A 15,472-nucleotide genomic window follows, 5' to 3' on the forward strand; every position below is an offset into this window, starting at 1 on the left:
TTTTAATCAGATGACTATGTGTTCCCAAAGATATTTTTGACACTGATTTATCAGTCTTCTGTAGAGCTTGCGTTGATTAGCTGCATGCCTTTTGTTGTATGTATCAGAACTGAAAGACAGATGTTTGTTTCGTACCCTGGGAAATTTAGTAATTTATATTTTCCTCATGGAATTCAGCAATGAGGCAGAAAATCTGATCTCCACTTTCACCCAGCCCGAGACAATCAAGCATTGTATTAACATTTGTTGTATAAGGACAACAAAGCTTGCTTGAGCAATTTGAAGTTTCTTTAAAAAAAAGTTGACTTGATGATGTTATGATTTTGTGCACTGGGAAATATTATGTACCCTAATTTGTCAATCTCCATATTTTACAGGAGGAAATATAAAATTGTGATTAAAAAAATGAGAGGGAAAAGTTGGCTTGACGTTCGGTACCTCTGTCAACAAAAGACACACTGAGTGAACCAATTGCAACTCTCCAGGCTGCAGTGCTCTGCACGCTGCTGCTTATGTCTGCTCAAATACACTGCGGAGACATTCCAGCCTAAAATAATAGAGCACCGAGCAGGTAAGTGGCGTGTATTAGTGGTGACTGGCGACTTTAACAAGAGTGTAGATGTTCAAGAATGAAAGGTTATGGGTTTTTTTTTTCACCAGAGTTGAATAAATATCTGCCCCTCTCCTTTGCTCGTGACTTCCAGAGCAATACTTTCTCTTCATCTGGGCATTCACTCCCCCTCTTTCGCTTCATTCTCTCATCCCCTCAGCTGCTTGAATCCCTTCTCTCTCCCTCCCACTTTCGCCTCCTCTCAGTGGCGGCGGCGTAACTGCCTGAGTCAGCTAGCTTTGCATCTGACTGAATGCAGCAACTGGAGGTGCCACATCCCGTAGAAAAACGTGTGCGTGTGTTTCTCTATGTGTGACTATGAGTGGACACAGATGGGAGGGCGACTGAGTCAGAGAGGCTGCCTTCCTCTCATCACCATCCTTCGCTTCTGTGCTGCCATGGACCTCCGGCAGGCTGAATCGCAGCAGAGTTTGCAGAAAGGGCTGAGGTAACACCGTCTGTGAGTGCGATGGAGGTTTTGTGTTGAAATGTATTCAGCACAAACATCTGTACTAACCATGCGTGTAGTCTTGGATATGTTTGGGCCTTTGCAGTAATTTGTACTGCCATTCTGGATTGTTAGTGTAAACCAAGCATCGAGTGCTAGAGGCCCATGGGTGCATACAATTACCTTGCTCATCATCATGCTTATTAGGTGTGCGTCACAAAGGTTTATAATGATCAAATATGACCCAAATAGCAATGGAGGTCTCTGCGTTTACATTATACACCATCACATCAGAAACAAATAAAGGATTTCTGTGCTCACATTACCTCGTCTACTCTCTTCAAAGACTTTATAACAGAACCTTGAACCTATGCTACAACAAAAGTATAGTAACTTGAGCTCAGACTCGCACCCAAAATCTGCATTCCCTATTCGTGTTCATGTTAACGAGCAAGTGCCGAATGAACTTGAATTGTATACTTAATGTACTTTCATAATCTAACAAATGAAAATCCAGATTGATCAAAATGGTAAACGGAGTCAGTGCACCTATGCAGCGCGCTTTATAGAGGGTTGCTAACTTGCTGCTAATTCAAACGAGTACAAAGCCATTCAACACACCTTTAACGAGAATATCTCAAATGTTATGATGTAGCTTAATATGAAGCTGAATTGTTGCTCATCCACAACTTCTCATCTTTGAAAATTGGCTATATTATTACAGCAAGGTGATGTTCTTTGTAGTTTTTTTTCTAATGCAAAATATGCCTTGGCTCAATCAAATTTGGGAAACACCGTGGTCGCCTGTATTTAATAACAAACTAAATCTCTCCCTACAGGTAGTTGTGTGTATGTTGTAGTAGTATGGATAATGTGCACAAGAGAAGGTGGTCATCAGGCTCCCGGGCCGTGGTGTTTCTTCACACACTGGCCTTATCCTGGGCAGGTGATGTATGCTGTTACTTGACTGCTGTCATGAAATGTCAAACATAAAGTAGTTTTTCAAAATAAATGCTCCTCCTTGATCTCACAAAACAAGATTTAACATAGGTGATGATTCAAGTTTATCTCAATCATGGGCTGTGCCAAACACAAACAACATGAAATATGGTGTCTGAGTGAGTAATAAAGCACCATACCAATTCATTGAGTGCCACCAACTCTTGCTAGATTTTTTTTTACAGAGTTGGCATGGTAGTGTTAAAGTAGCACTCAAAAATTACATACGTGATTAACTTGAGAATAAATCTTACAATTGTTAAACCATCCCTTACTTGACATTTCATTTATTCTTATTAGATAAAAATATAGGAAAAAACATTTTAGTTTCTGTCCCCACAGGTGCTGTTGAACCCGCCCCCAAAATTGACGGACATCGTCAGGCAGTGATGACATTAAGAGAAAACATGATACACAGGTTCAATTGTCATTCAGATGGTTGGCCCACTCATACGCCGACTTTGCTGAGCTGGTACCTGAATGGTGAGCGGCAGAGGTTGCGCTCTTCCAAAGGGCGTCGTGTGATGACAAGCACAAAAAACTCTGAGGTCACGAGGCTGGGAGCCAATCACAACAGCACATTCTCCCTGCGGGCCAGAAAGTGGGACAGAGAGCTGGTGTGTGTGGCAGTGAACCCCAAATCAGGGGAGAGCTACAATGCCACAGTCACACTCAATGTCCAATGTGAGTGGCAGTGAATTATTTATCTACAATATTTCTTCGCTCAGCTATAATGACTATTTACGTCTGCCAAGCACCAAGCTAGTTTGTTATCTGATAAACTAAAAAAAAAGAATAAGTAAGGGAAATCAACCCAAACTTATTTTTTCCAAGAATATGTTCCCAGCAGGCCCACTAGTTGAAACACGGTATTCTGATTAATATTGGAATATGAGTTAAGCAGCAAAATCCACCCCTTTTTAGTCATCTCAGGCGGTGGCCATTTTGTCACTCCTGTCGACTGAAATGATATAACCTCTCAGGGCTCAGGTAACGACCAATCACGGCTCAGCCTCAGAAAACTGGTCAGCCGCGATTGGTCGTTACCTGAGCCCTGAATAGTTGTAAATATTAAATACATAAATACACCATGGAAAAGTCCTCAGCCAATCACAGGTCACATATAGACAAGCAACTTTTCACTCTCATATTTACCACTTGACAATTTAAAGTCTTCAATTAAGCTTGAGTGCATGCTTTCGTGATGGAAACCCCACACAAGCATGGAGAGACATATTAACTCTTTCCTCACTCTTCTAGTTCAGCCTGATATCATCAGGGTCAGCGCACACTCCAGTGAAACCTCAGACCCCGGCCTTTTGTTAGTCCTCTTTGCGCTGGTTCAGTCCAACCCGCCAGCCACCTTCACCTTGGCGGACCAGTCGGGTCTACTGGTGGCTAACACCTCAGACGTCCTCATCCACGACTCTCACAGCTACCCCTGGTTGACCAATCACACGCTGAGAGTCACTCTCAGTAGCCTATCGGGAAATATCTCGCTGAATGCCAGCAACGGTGTGGGCACAACGCAAAGCAACCTCACACTGGCAGGTCATTGGCGGGGGGTGGGGGTGGGGTGGCGGGCAGAAGAGTTAACTACCATAGATTGTTTTTAGAAGTCTTACTCTGTCGGTTCTCCAGAGTTCCTGCGATCTCGTGTGGAAGTGCCGATGCTAGGAATTGTAACAGGAGGGTCCATGGCCTTCATGGCCCTTCTCATCCTCAGCTTGATTGTCCTTTGCCTCATGCAAAAACCAACGAGAAAGTCGATTGGTAAGACACGAGTCCCTTGTGTGTTTGTAACAATTCTTTAGCAGCGTAACATTCTTTATTTTGTTTTACAGAGGAGCCGGTGGAGATTTTAATGACTAAGAAAAGGTAACTTGGACAATGTGGAACGTTCGTTTCCAGCCTGTGCTTCAATCAAATACACTAAAACTGCATTATAGCACCCGCACCACGAGTTAGACCTGCTTTTCCCGAGTCTAACATCCAGTCTTTTTGTAACCAAATTTGCAGATGTGCCGGAACACCCAATGAGGCGTAGCGCGTCTAAACCAAATTCAAAGTCATACTGAACATTGCCCCGGCAGGAAAATGATGACGCTGAATGATTTTTACGCCTTACGCAGACTACTTTCTGTTTACCAAATTGTCGGCTGCGTCGAGGGCGAGGCAACTCTATGTTCGGAATGCCCAGAGAAATGCAACGTGGCCTTTAACTAGACTAGACTTGCGCCGGCTGGAAAATGAAGTCGTGCCCGTTTTTACACCGAGCGCATGGATGCCAGTCTACCAAAATAGGGGCCTCGGTGTTCACGTTTACATTTGGTGTATTATCTGCCCAGTGACTCAACCAACTTGAAAGCAGTGAGAACTTACATCCCCAGAGAGAACATGTCTCTTCCTTCCAATATGCAGCTCAATGACCTCAGCACTTTGAAAAAGGGTAAGACTATGGTTCTGTACCAAAAATAGAAAAACTTTGATATTTGAGATTCATTATAGTATATAATCTAGTGTTATTATTATCAAGCCAATTAAAACGGAACCACAATTTTGCAATCACCTTCTCCTCTGTATCTTTTTCTGTGGATACTGTACAACAGTTCACCGCCTACATTCCAAAAACAGCCATAGTATATGAGTTAGGTGTAGATGGCTTGTTGTCGAGTTTGTAGCCCGGTGACTGATTTGCGACCGGTCCAGGGTGTACCTTGACTCTCGCCTCTCGTCTCTTGGGTTTAGGCCCCAGCTCACCCATGAGCATAAGTTGTAGAATATTTCATTTTTAAGACTTTTGCATGGTACAGTCCACAAACAGTGTTTTGACTTTACAGACACATCACATTTGACTGTTTCAGTGGGTATGACGTTTACATAGGCCTGTTCAAATGCCAGGTTTTTGTCATTAAAAAAAGGGAACTTTGGCTCCATGAATGTGATCTATAACTATCGCACTTGGCTGAAATAAAAACAAAAAATATATATATATTTTTTTCTAGAGTGCACATTTGTGCAACCACATTAGGATATTTACTTTTACTTACCCTTTCAAAAAAGTTAAAAACAGGAGTTATAGTGGTTATAGGTCACATTAACGTTTGAAAAGTTTTTTAAATGGTTCATCTGCCATTTGAACAAGAGGTGTGTAAACTATTTATAACTATATTATAGGGATGTGACATGATTTTACTTATTATATTATATGCAAGTTTCACAGAATAATATCAATGAAATATACACCTACAGTATCACCACGGAATAGATCTAAATATTCCCAATAATGATTTCCCGTCAAACTCTGCGACCCGCTTACACTCTTGTCATATTTCATCTATTGCTCCAATGCTTGTACATGCTTGCCAAAGCACGAGAGAACATCCAGCAAATCGGTGGGGCAGAGAAGAAGACAGATGAGGAGGATGAAGATCTGTCTTTAGCCTACGCTGCCAGAGGTCAGGTTGCGCTTCTGCATTTATTACTTGTGTGTAGCCGTGTGGTCATTTCTCTAACTGTCCTGTCTTGTTCCCCGTCACTCCCAGGCTTTGCCAGATATCCAATGGTGGGCTACATCTACAAGGTGAATAGCACAAGCAGTGAGGAGATTTGGCTCTGACTAACCTCAGTGGCACCTGGCGAGTTATACAGCTGCATGCCTGACTAGTTGAACTCTGCAACAAGTCACCTATTTGTCACCCGTTTGTACCTCATCAAGTTGGCTCAAAATACAATACAATAAAGCCGTCGTTGGATCATAGAAGGTATCTCAGCTTCAACAATTGTATTGACTAAACGTTCGTCCAAAACTGATGTGTTGCCATGTCATCTGTAACCGTTTGCCCGTAGTGTTGTCTTTCCTGCTGTTTTAATGGAATGCCTTTATTCTGCTATGCACACTCCAGAATGTCCAAGATGATATACTGTGTGTGTGATTTTACAAATTAATTTGATGCAAAATATGTATTTATATATAAATTATATAGAAAGTGTCTTGCGCTGTATAACAGTTGAGTTTATGCTGCTGCATATAAAGATCATACTGAATTAAAGTCAACATGAGTATATTTCGCCTGGACTGTGGCTCTTCTGACATCCACCAGAGGGTGCTAAAAAGATTTGTTTCTGGTTGTTATCTTCCGTTATCAGGCTTGAGTCAGTAGTATCAGCTCCAAACCGTGGTAAAGGGCGAACTGACTGTCAGCGGGGTGGACAAAGAAACGAGGCGTCAAGTCGCTTAGCAATCGGGGTTCTATTTATTTTCTGATCTCCTCTCCTTCTCTCTCTCTCTCTCGCTCACACCAACCCTTCTTTTCCGGGTTTTTCTCCCTCCACTCCAGCACACGTCACATAGCGGTCTGAGGCCATTTGCCTGTAACAATTCGTTAATTGATTCAATAAAGTTTACCCCCCCCCCCAAAAAAAAATCTATCTATCTATCTATCTATCTATCTATCTATCTATCTATCTATCTATCTATCTACCTATCTATCTATCTATCTATCTATCTATATGTATACGTATATATGTATATGTTTTGGGAGTGAGACACCACCAGGTGCCGTCTGTGGCTGAGCAGCAGTTCAGACAGGAAGCTGTGTTGTGCTGTGGGTGAACGTATTTGCTTCCTGCAGCACCTTTGATGCATTTGGGAGAGAATAGACAGTTTGCCACATGAGCAAAAGGCAAACAACATTTTGTTTCAAAAACCCCGCAGCATTAAGTTATTGATGAAAACACATACTTTGTTTTAGCCTTGCCAGATAGAAGTGGTCTTTTCATTTCCTGAAACAAATCATCAGTTGTTATTTTGTTGTTGTTATTTTTTTGCCTTTCGCGCTCTCCGTTGTAGTAGGCACTAAAGTCATCTAAAACATGCCCACTTCTGCCATTTAGTACTGGGTTTGCTTGAGTAGTAAGAGAGCTGGCAAACGCACTGAAGTAGAAGTACAGATACTTGTGTGGAAAAAAAAGTCTGGTAAAAGTAGAAGTACTAATTCAACTTTTTAGGTAAGTAACAGTAAAACATAAAGACTCAAATATACTTAAGCACTTAAAGCGGAAGTCAACCCAAACATATTTTTTTCAAGATATTTTGTATGCAGGCCCACTAGTTGAAACAAGGCAATATGATTAATATGAAATATGAGTTAAACAACAAAATCCACCCGTTTTAAGCCATCTCAGGGGGTGGACATTTTGTCACTTCTGTCAACTGAAGATGACATCACAGACCCTCAGGGCTCACATAATGACCAATCACAGCTCACCTTTTTTCAGAAGCTGAGCTATGATTGGTCATTATCCGAGCCCTGAGCAGTTGTGATGTCATTTTCAGTCGACAGAAGTGACAAAATGGCCGCTCCCAGAGATGGCTAGAAAACGGGTGGATTAAGTCTTATTCCACAAACGCAATATTAATTTGAATGCCTTGTTTCAACTAATGGCCCTGCATAGAACATATTCTTGAAAAAAAATGGTTTGGGTTGACTTCCTGTTTAACAAAGTATTTGTTCTTGTATGTCTTTGTACTTCTCAGAAGTACGTAGAGTAGAAGCGTGTCACATTATTTCAGAAATGTGGGTGCAATCTTCTTTGTAGATAACAGAGAAAAACAGGAAATTACTTTGTTGCCACTGAGTAACAATAAAATAGCGTCTAACTAAGCCCAACTATACAAATACCTATACTGTATTGTTTTTAAATTCTTCAAAATGTAGAACAATACAGTGAAGCTTATGCCGATCGAGCCAATCACACTCACTTCCTCCTCCCACTCACACAGCTTAAGACAGAGACAAGAATAAGTCACAACACCAGGAGCACGACTGTCATGGTCAGTATTTTCAATGTTGATATTGTATTGTGTTTGTTTGAAATATTTTTCTGTTAGGACTGGCTTTGAAGTATAGTATGTGTTTTCATTTAAACCTGATATTATGGCATTTTGACATTTCATATTTGTATCACTTGCTTGTGTACGAAAGTATTGTATGTGGCGATGAAAGTAATTTCAGTCCAAGTTTAAAGTAAAAATGGTATTCCTGTCATCCATGCACACAATAAAAACTTCTCACTCTTTTGCCAGCAAAAGAGATGACACAATGAAAAGCTGCACTGTTCTGTTTTCTTTTCTGGTCGTTTGGACACTGACTGGTGAGATTCTCTTATCTGTCTTCATACGTGTTTGGAGACATTTCATTACATTTTTAATGAGGCCCATTCTATATTCTTTCCAAATACTCCCACAGATTTTGTCTGGTGTGATGAAGGTAATTGAAGGGGTGGGACTCTATTTAACTATCACTTAATGTGAAGACACAGTACGGTAAATACTTTATATGAGTTCATTGATGTTTTATGTTCTTCACAGGATCAAACACAGACATTAAAGTGAAGCCTGGACCTGCAGAAATTACTATTTTGTGTGGTGAAAACAAATTGGTGACAAAAGATGGTACGAATGTAATGTTTCCTTTAAAATACAAAGATGAAAACTCTGGAGAATACAGATGTGAGGATGAAGCGGGAAAACCGAGTGGACAGAAAATGTTCGTGAAATTCAGATGTAAGTTCTTGTACCAACTACTTTACAACAGTATTTGGACTTTTTAATTGTTTTGTACATTCTACAGCTGGTAGCACGGCCAAAAAATCTATGCTAAAACATCACTGTCAGCAATTGACACAGAACTACAGTTGCAATTCGGAGTACCTGAGTTCTAGATCAGTGTTTCTCAACCTTTATTAATCCAAGGAACATATGTCACATGTCATATGTCATATGTCGTATCGAAAAAAAAAAAATTCACAGCACATCACTTAGCAAAACTATTCACAAAAAGAGAATATACAGGTTAATTATGTACCTTCAGGCATCTAGTGGAAGAGGATTTCATTGTTTTGTCTGTTATATATATATATATATATATATATATATATATATATATATATATATATATATATATATATATATATATATATATATATATATATAGATAGATAGATAGATAGATAGATAGATAGATAGATAGATAGATAGATAGATAGATAGATAGAGAGAGAGAGAGAGAGAGAGAGAGAAAAAAAATATGTATTTTTTGTAAAAATAATTGACATTGGATCATTTAATTTTATACCTGATGATCTCTCACAGCACACTAATGTGCCACGGCACACTGGTTGAGAATCACTGTCCTAGAGTGAAATAATAGGCAAGTAATGATTTTGCTCCACCATGCATGTTGACACTCAGATATATGCATGCATGTGTTGTGAGCATTAGCATCATTTTTATCTTATCTGATAAATCATTATTGAATGTCACAAGGTGCAAATTTGAAATTTTCATGACTTTCACAAAGGCGTGTACTTTCCAACTTTAAGCGAAAGTCTTGAAAAAAAAAACATATTCGATGAATGAAGTCCAATGTTCTCATGTCAATGCGTTTAAACCTGTGATTGCATCGACACACTTGTGTTTTTTTGTTGTTGTTTTTTTTCTGGTCCAGCCTGTGATAACTGCGTGGAACTCGACCCGCTGTCCATATCAGGTCTAACTGTTGGATATTTGATGGCTACCATTGTGCTCATAGTGGCTGTCTATCTCGCCGTATCACAGACTCACACCTCTGTTATCGCCTCTCAACACAGAAGTAAATCTATCTACTGTATTTGTCCCTGTTTCAAATGTTTTATTTTGGACATTATGAACTAAACAATGTTGATATTCGTAGATCTTGTTGCTGTGTTAAATGTGTTTTTCCGTTCAGGCGCTGATCGAAAAAATCTTCCATATTTGGCACAGAGGAGAGTCCCAAATGCTGAATACCAGGAGGTAAACTAAATCTCAAACCACAACGATGCCATTTTCTCCTGAGAAAAATGAATAATAACTGATGTCTGGTTTTCCCTCAGCTGAAACACACAGGTGGTCGTAGAGAAATATATGATACCCTCGCTGACAAATGACAGCCTGCTGGCCCACCCGCATAAAATATAGCGTGCCCATGGAATTAAGCACCAGGTCCTGAACACAGCTTTATATCAATATCTCGTCCCCTTCACCCGCCATCAAACAGTTTCACATCTATCTTTGCTTTTCCTGTGTAGTGATGTTAATAAACTTAACAGACACAAGACGTTGCAGTGTATCATGGTTGTTTCTTGTTACTCTCTGTGTGCCTTGCAAGTGACTGATGACCAGTCCAGGAGGCACCCCGACATCATCTGCGACAGTCTCCAGCTCATCTATGACCGAAAATGTGAACAAGTACTATAGAATATAGATGGATCACAACAATGACAAAAATAAAATGCTACGTAACTAAAAGCATAATTTTTCCAGGAACATGAGCATCATATACTTTTGGGAACGTCAAGCATATGTGCAGATACACTGACACTCCATACTGTAATGTCAGCCACGCTATATTAAACACTACACTATGCAGCAGCAAAGTTTTTACAATATTCATTAATAAAAAATAAAAAAATGAAAAAAAAATGTCTGTTTTCCACAGGTGAAAAGTTAGTAGTTAGTTCAATTACTTTTCATATAAAGTTTAATGTTTTTGTTACTTTGCACTCATTGGGTTCTATTTTCATGCGCAGTGCAAGTCTGGTGCAGGGACGCAGATTTGCGCAGACTAAGTTATGGTATTTTTGTGTGCGTGGCGCATTTAACAAAGGGTGGTGTGCTCAGTTGTGTGTGTGAACACAGTCGACTTGATTTGCTGGCAGAGGCAGCGCCCTCTATATCCCTTTAAAGGACCTCAACAATGAAGCAAACATCAGCATTTATTTTTATAGTTCTGGACTTGAAATTGATGTCAGCAATAAAAAAAATATCCCCGCTAAATGACTCAGTTCTGATTTTACACTTGTTTTATGATGGTACTCAGCATTAAAAAAAACAAAAAAACGTTTCATGTCCAAAAGGTGTAAACCTGATGACTTCAATATGGGAACAACGCGAGTCAAATGCTATTTTTTACTAATTTGTGTCATTTTTTTTCATGAAACTCAAAGATTTTCGCATTTTGTGGGCCGGGCCCTTCCATGTCCCCTTCGAATGGCGGAGGTCGACTGTAGAGTAAATATACAAGTCGTTGAAATACAGTTGATAGTTTGCTCCATCTTCTGATCAAATTGGTGATCGAGTATCGTTATTTTCAAACTCACTGATCAAAATCCCGATCGTGTAAAGCCTAGTTGTCACATTTATTATACGAATAAAATACAATTACATCCACCAAACATGTCCGCGAAGCTCAGAATCTGTCTGCCTGGACCTTGAACAAATTCACCAAAACGCATTACAGCACCTGCGCCAATAGTTAGACGTGGTTCCAGCAGGCGTAAAGTTTAGCCTACTTTCAGCCACCAAATTGTCAGGTGCGCCGAGCATGTCAAAGCAAACAACCTCGGTATGCCAGAATGCACAGCCGAGCAGAGAAGGACGAACCAAATTCCCAAACAAGCGCATCGACAGAAGACAAAATGGTCGCCCCCGGAGATGGCTAAAAACGAGTGGATTAAGACTTATTCCACAAACGCAATATTTATCAGAATGGCTTGTTTCAACTAGCGGGCTTGCATAGAACATATTCTTGAAAAAAATATGTTTGCGTTGACTTCATTTTTAAGGTGCTGCTGGGAAAATGCAATGGTGACAAAATGAGTAGCCAAGCATTTTTTTTTTTTTTTTTTACACAGTAAAGGAGCTAGCGGATGTTGCTTCAATTGTCTCTTTTTGTTCACCTCACACAAGCAGGTGACGGCACCACGTCTGTGCGCCGAACGGATATGAGCTGCGGTTTCAAGAAGGTGTCACGTGTTGAACCTCCACTCATATCTGTCAAAGTATCACATTAATGTTTCCAACCACAAACATGAAAAGGAAAGAGAACAATAACTGCATTTATTGAACTGTCCTTCACAAGAATATGTTGAGAGTCAGGTGATAGTCACAGACAGTAGGCTACATTGTATAATACACAGTACATTCCACTACGTAATATGTAAAACAAACAGGATTTTATTTGGAATTGAAGTATAAATTCGGCTAGAGGATTTAGTTCAAAATATGAAACATTACTCGATACCATTTTTCTGTACATTCGTCAAAGTGTGGCTATACAGTTATTTGTTTATATGTTTTAATATACAGAGGTTAACTTCTTTTCCCCCTTGTGTAACAGGGAAGAAATGAAGTTAGTTCACCTTAATCAATCTTTCTACTTTCTTCTGCACTTATCTATGAGCTAGATAAGTAACGGTAATTATTTATTTCACTTCTATGATATAAAAAAATATTGAAATATATCTTAAAGCGCTGCTTGCTAGTGAAAGGAAAACGAAGCTTCATGAAGCACTTGTGATGTATTTGTTGTATTCCTCTAGATGGTGCTCTTGTTTTAAAGATAAAGGAAAATTAAAATTTAAATGGAACTTTATCAAATTTCCACTTCATCTTCAAGCCAAAGTGGCAATTAGAGTCAACATTTATCACGAGTGTTTCATGAAGCTTCATTTGTCCATCACTACTGCATGCGCAATTAATAAAGGTTTTATGATAGTGACACTTTGGCTGGTAAAAGAATAATGGATGTATTTCGTTTTCCATGACTTGCTATGCAAACTAATTTTTCACAAACTCAGAACAAATCAGAGGTCATCTAGCACCCAAGGACAGATGATTTTTGACCTTAGAGGTACCATTGGATAGTCTTTGCAGCCCTTTATGTCCAGTGCATATCAACCGTGTTTGTCAGGTGTATTGTGTTAGGCTGCACAGTGACAGTTACAAATGGGCACACGTTGCTCTGAAATACGTTACAATTGAACTTTCTTAATGTTGCTTATGACGAAATAAGTGACCTGCCAGTGTAAATGTGAGCTGGCAGAATACGAGCACTAATAAGAGCAAAAGCTCTCTTCATTGATTCAGTTGTTTGTCTTCCGTTTCAACTCGTAACCCGCCACAGGTGGCTCAGCTCTCGGTTTGCCGCTGTTGAGAAAAGAGTATGGATCCTGGGAGTGCGTGTTCAGGTGCTGTCAACAAAACAATGAATGAGGCTGTTTAGAGACTCACAATACAGTATCTCTGAAGGCAGAATACATCACAGGTAGGTTTCAAAGTCACTTGGTCCCGCTCTAGTTACACCGCAGACATAGTAGCCGATTGATTGGATTTCTGACGAGGCGGAAGTGAATGATGCATTTCCCCTCTGTTTTTATTTATTCATCATCCCCCCCTCATATTTACTGTATTCATGTTAGAGGTTTTAATCCAAAGGGTCTCCCTTAATAAAGAAAAAAAAAAAAAGAAAAGAAAAGAATGAATCACGCGAGGAGTCGCTCTTGCGATATCGGTCTTGCACAAAATATAATTAACCATCCAGTTCTGCAAGTCTACTTCCTGAATCTTTTTGACAGACCACCCCAGGCCCCAGCTCAAGAAGTGTACTACTGTTTGGGTACCCCTTTCACTTTGACATCTCTCCTTGCGCGGCTGCATGTGTGTGATACACACAGATGCTCATATGGCTACGATGGAACTACTCATATTCAATGAATGCCTGAATGAATCCCATTGGCAATATTTTCTACGGGATATTGCTTCCACAATCAGAGGTTGACTATAATGCTCTTGAACTGATTTTATTCAGCCTGAGTGATTCCTCTGTCTGTCTACGGTTAAAACATTATGTTGTTCCCATCTTAATACTTGTAAGAACATGTTGTCGTGGAAAATATGTTGTTTATTGCATCTTCTTTTACTTACGTCATAACCAGGAGAAGGAGGGGCCGGGCTTGCAGGTTCTAAAAGATTATTACAGAAATAAAGTTACACATAATGAATCATAAAAAAAAAAAAAGTAAACCGTTCATTATGTAAAAAAAAATATTTGATTATTCTTGATACAAAAAAAGAAAAAGAAAAAAAAATTAAAATCCATGTACAGTATATATACACACAAGAACACAATCACTCTGTCACAGCGTTTCGTACCTTTTGAACTTTTCTTCTTGGTGCACTTGTAGATGAGTATCATCAAAATAATTGTTATGCTCATATCCGCAACAATGAGCATCCCAAATAGTTCTGCGTCCAGCTCAAAACAATTAGTGCAGACTGAAAGAAGGGGGCACAGAAAGTGAGACCTCAACAATCACAAAGATCTCATACTAACACATACACTGCGTGCACTGACCCTTTCCTTCCACATAGAAATAATATTTCATGTTGTTGTTGTTGTTGTTATATTCACAATGGTAAAGGCCTTTGTTGTTGCCGTCAACTGTCAAGGAATGACTTGAGGTGTGCAGGGGTTCTCCTTTTTTGAACCAAGTCCCATTTTCTGGACATGTCATTGTGAAATTCTCCCTCCAGAATGTCACTCCACCTTATATAAGAAAAACATTAGCGATCACATTAAGCGCTTGCTTTCTATCCTGATGTCAACTAAAACACAATTATTTGATGTGTTAGCTCATGTAACAATGCTAATGTCGTACCAAAGACATTATCAACAGGCATTCATTGTCAACTGTAATTTCATATAAATATGGTACTCAGATTAGGCAGGACATTTGTGCCAATGACGATTCCGACCATTTTCAATGAGTGGTCAACGAGACCAATACGAATGTATTTAAATTATCTAGCCAACACACACAAAAAGCAAACTTTTACCTGTCCCAGCTTCCACGGCACTTATTATCAAGAGGTGGCAAAAAAGCAAAGAGCCCTTGTACATATTCTTCTGAAGATTATATTTCAGGATTTCCGTGTTTTTCCCCCCGAGTAATTCTCTTCAATAGTCAAAACGTTCCATGCAGTCACTGCAACATTTAAGTAAAGCTTTGGGACCTATAGCTGCTCTCTGTCTGACTCTCAAACTGTCGCTCACACGCGCAGGCGCACGTATATGCACGCACACACGCGCGCATATGCAAGCACACTCGAAGACGGCCACGCGCTGGAGTTACAATATCTATTTAGTGTAGTTTCGAATAATAATAAACATACTATTATTATAATTAAATATTCTTTCAAAACCGCATCTTTTCCCGCCAACTCGATGGAAATACTGAACTGTACAGATCGCTGTCTATACTGACTGGTGGTCGCCATAAATTAAAGTGCAGTTCTGCCCTCTTATGGCTTAACGGTGCACATAACACGTCATGCCCATGCTCACGCGAATCTCCAACTCAAACCACCTAATTATGGTTAAATAGGCAACTTATTATGTGCGAATAGTGCCATCACCACTTATCTTAAATCTTTCTCGTTCAGTTATTATTATTATTATTATTATTATTATTATTATTATTATTTATAATCATCATCATCATCATCATCATCATCATCATCATCATCATCGTTTTTGCTTCCGTTTATTATT

The 15,472-nt window shown here is 39.5% G+C and overlaps 3 protein-coding genes across 6 annotated transcripts; 2 read left to right on the forward strand and 1 right to left on the reverse strand.

Annotated features, from left to right (window-relative positions):
- Positions 1 to 547: 547 nt before the first annotated feature.
- On the forward strand, positions 548 to 6,124 carry tmem25 (transmembrane protein 25). Of its 4 annotated transcripts, XM_086036554.1 has the most exons (10): positions 548 to 571; positions 934 to 1,058; positions 1,898 to 2,004; positions 2,400 to 2,741; positions 3,318 to 3,608; positions 3,699 to 3,830; positions 3,902 to 3,935; positions 4,406 to 4,506; positions 5,429 to 5,515; positions 5,603 to 6,124. In XM_086036554.1, the coding sequence occupies exons 3-10, from the start codon at positions 1,923 to 1,925 to the stop codon at positions 5,674 to 5,676; spliced, it is 1,143 nt and encodes a 380-aa protein (XP_085892680.1). In that variant the 5' UTR covers positions 548 to 571; positions 934 to 1,058; positions 1,898 to 1,922; the 3' UTR covers positions 5,677 to 6,124. The 4 variants fall into 4 exon arrangements, with proteins under 4 accessions (XP_085892680.1, XP_085892681.1, XP_085892679.1 ...); XM_086036555.1 differs by lacking the exon at positions 548 to 571 and having other exon boundaries at positions 586 to 1,070; XM_086036553.1 differs by lacking the exon at positions 548 to 571 and having other exon boundaries at positions 586 to 1,058.
- Positions 6,125 to 7,451: 1,327 nt separating this feature from the next.
- On the forward strand, positions 7,452 to 10,198 carry LOC147144577 (uncharacterized). Its single transcript, XM_086036557.1, has 7 exons — positions 7,452 to 7,893; positions 8,146 to 8,213; positions 8,309 to 8,329; positions 8,431 to 8,625; positions 9,569 to 9,712; positions 9,830 to 9,894; positions 9,975 to 10,198. Exons 2-7 carry the CDS (start codon positions 8,162 to 8,164, stop codon positions 10,026 to 10,028), a joined length of 531 nt encoding a protein of 176 aa, XP_085892683.1. The 5' UTR covers positions 7,452 to 7,893; positions 8,146 to 8,161; the 3' UTR covers positions 10,029 to 10,198.
- Positions 10,199 to 11,958: 1,760 nt separating this feature from the next.
- Positions 11,959 to 15,133, reverse strand: LOC147144578 (T-cell surface glycoprotein CD3 epsilon chain-like). Its single transcript, XM_086035773.1, has 5 exons — positions 14,758 to 15,133; positions 14,276 to 14,467; positions 14,074 to 14,196; positions 13,846 to 13,883; positions 11,959 to 13,112 (listed from the first exon to the last, which is right to left on the reverse strand). Exons 1-5 carry the CDS (start codon positions 14,819 to 14,821, stop codon positions 13,005 to 13,007), a joined length of 525 nt encoding a protein of 174 aa, XP_085891899.1. The 5' UTR covers positions 14,822 to 15,133; the 3' UTR covers positions 11,959 to 13,004.
- Positions 15,134 to 15,472: the final 339 nt, after the last annotated feature.

Source organism: Filicampus tigris, chromosome 7 (assembly GCF_054856515.1).
Source record: "Filicampus tigris isolate MCC_2025a chromosome 7, RoL_Ftig_1.0, whole genome shotgun sequence".
Lineage (NCBI taxonomy): Eukaryota > Metazoa > Chordata > Actinopteri > Syngnathiformes > Syngnathidae > Filicampus > Filicampus tigris.

What these genes read in the sequence shown, in the direction of transcription:
- tmem25 (XM_086036554.1), top strand. Translation starts at nt 1,923, where the DNA reads ATGGATAATGTGCACAAGAGAAGGTGGTCATCAGGCTCCCGGGCCGTG. An exon ending in ACTGGCCTTATCCTGGGCAG is followed by an intron (nt 2,005 to 2,399) that starts GTGATGTATGCT and finishes CTGTCCCCACAG; the next exon opens with GTGCTGTTGAACCCGCCCCC. An exon ending in ATTTTAATGACTAAGAAAAG is followed by an intron (nt 3,936 to 4,405) that starts GTAACTTGGACA and finishes TTATCTGCCCAG; the next exon opens with TGACTCAACCAACTTGAAAG.
- LOC147144577 (XM_086036557.1), top strand. Translation starts at nt 8,162, where the DNA reads ATGAAAAGCTGCACTGTTCTGTTTTCTTTTCTGGTCGTTTGGACACTG. An exon ending in AATGTTCGTGAAATTCAGAT is followed by an intron (nt 8,626 to 9,568) that starts GTAAGTTCTTGT and finishes TTTCTGGTCCAG; the next exon opens with CCTGTGATAACTGCGTGGAA. An exon ending in TATCGCCTCTCAACACAGAA is followed by an intron (nt 9,713 to 9,829) that starts GTAAATCTATCT and finishes TTTTCCGTTCAG; the next exon opens with GCGCTGATCGAAAAAATCTT.
- LOC147144578 (XM_086035773.1), bottom strand. Translation starts at nt 14,821, where the DNA reads ATGTACAAGGGCTCTTTGCTTTTTTGCCACCTCTTGATAATAAGTGCC. An exon ending in TTTCTATGTGGAAGGAAAGG is followed by an intron (nt 14,197 to 14,275) that starts GTCAGTGCACGC and finishes CCCTTCTTTCAG; the next exon opens with TCTGCACTAATTGTTTTGAG. An exon ending in CTCCTTCTCCTGGTTATGAC is followed by an intron (nt 13,113 to 13,845) that starts GTAAGTAAAAGA and finishes TTTTGTTGACAG; the next exon opens with CACCTGAACACGCACTCCCA.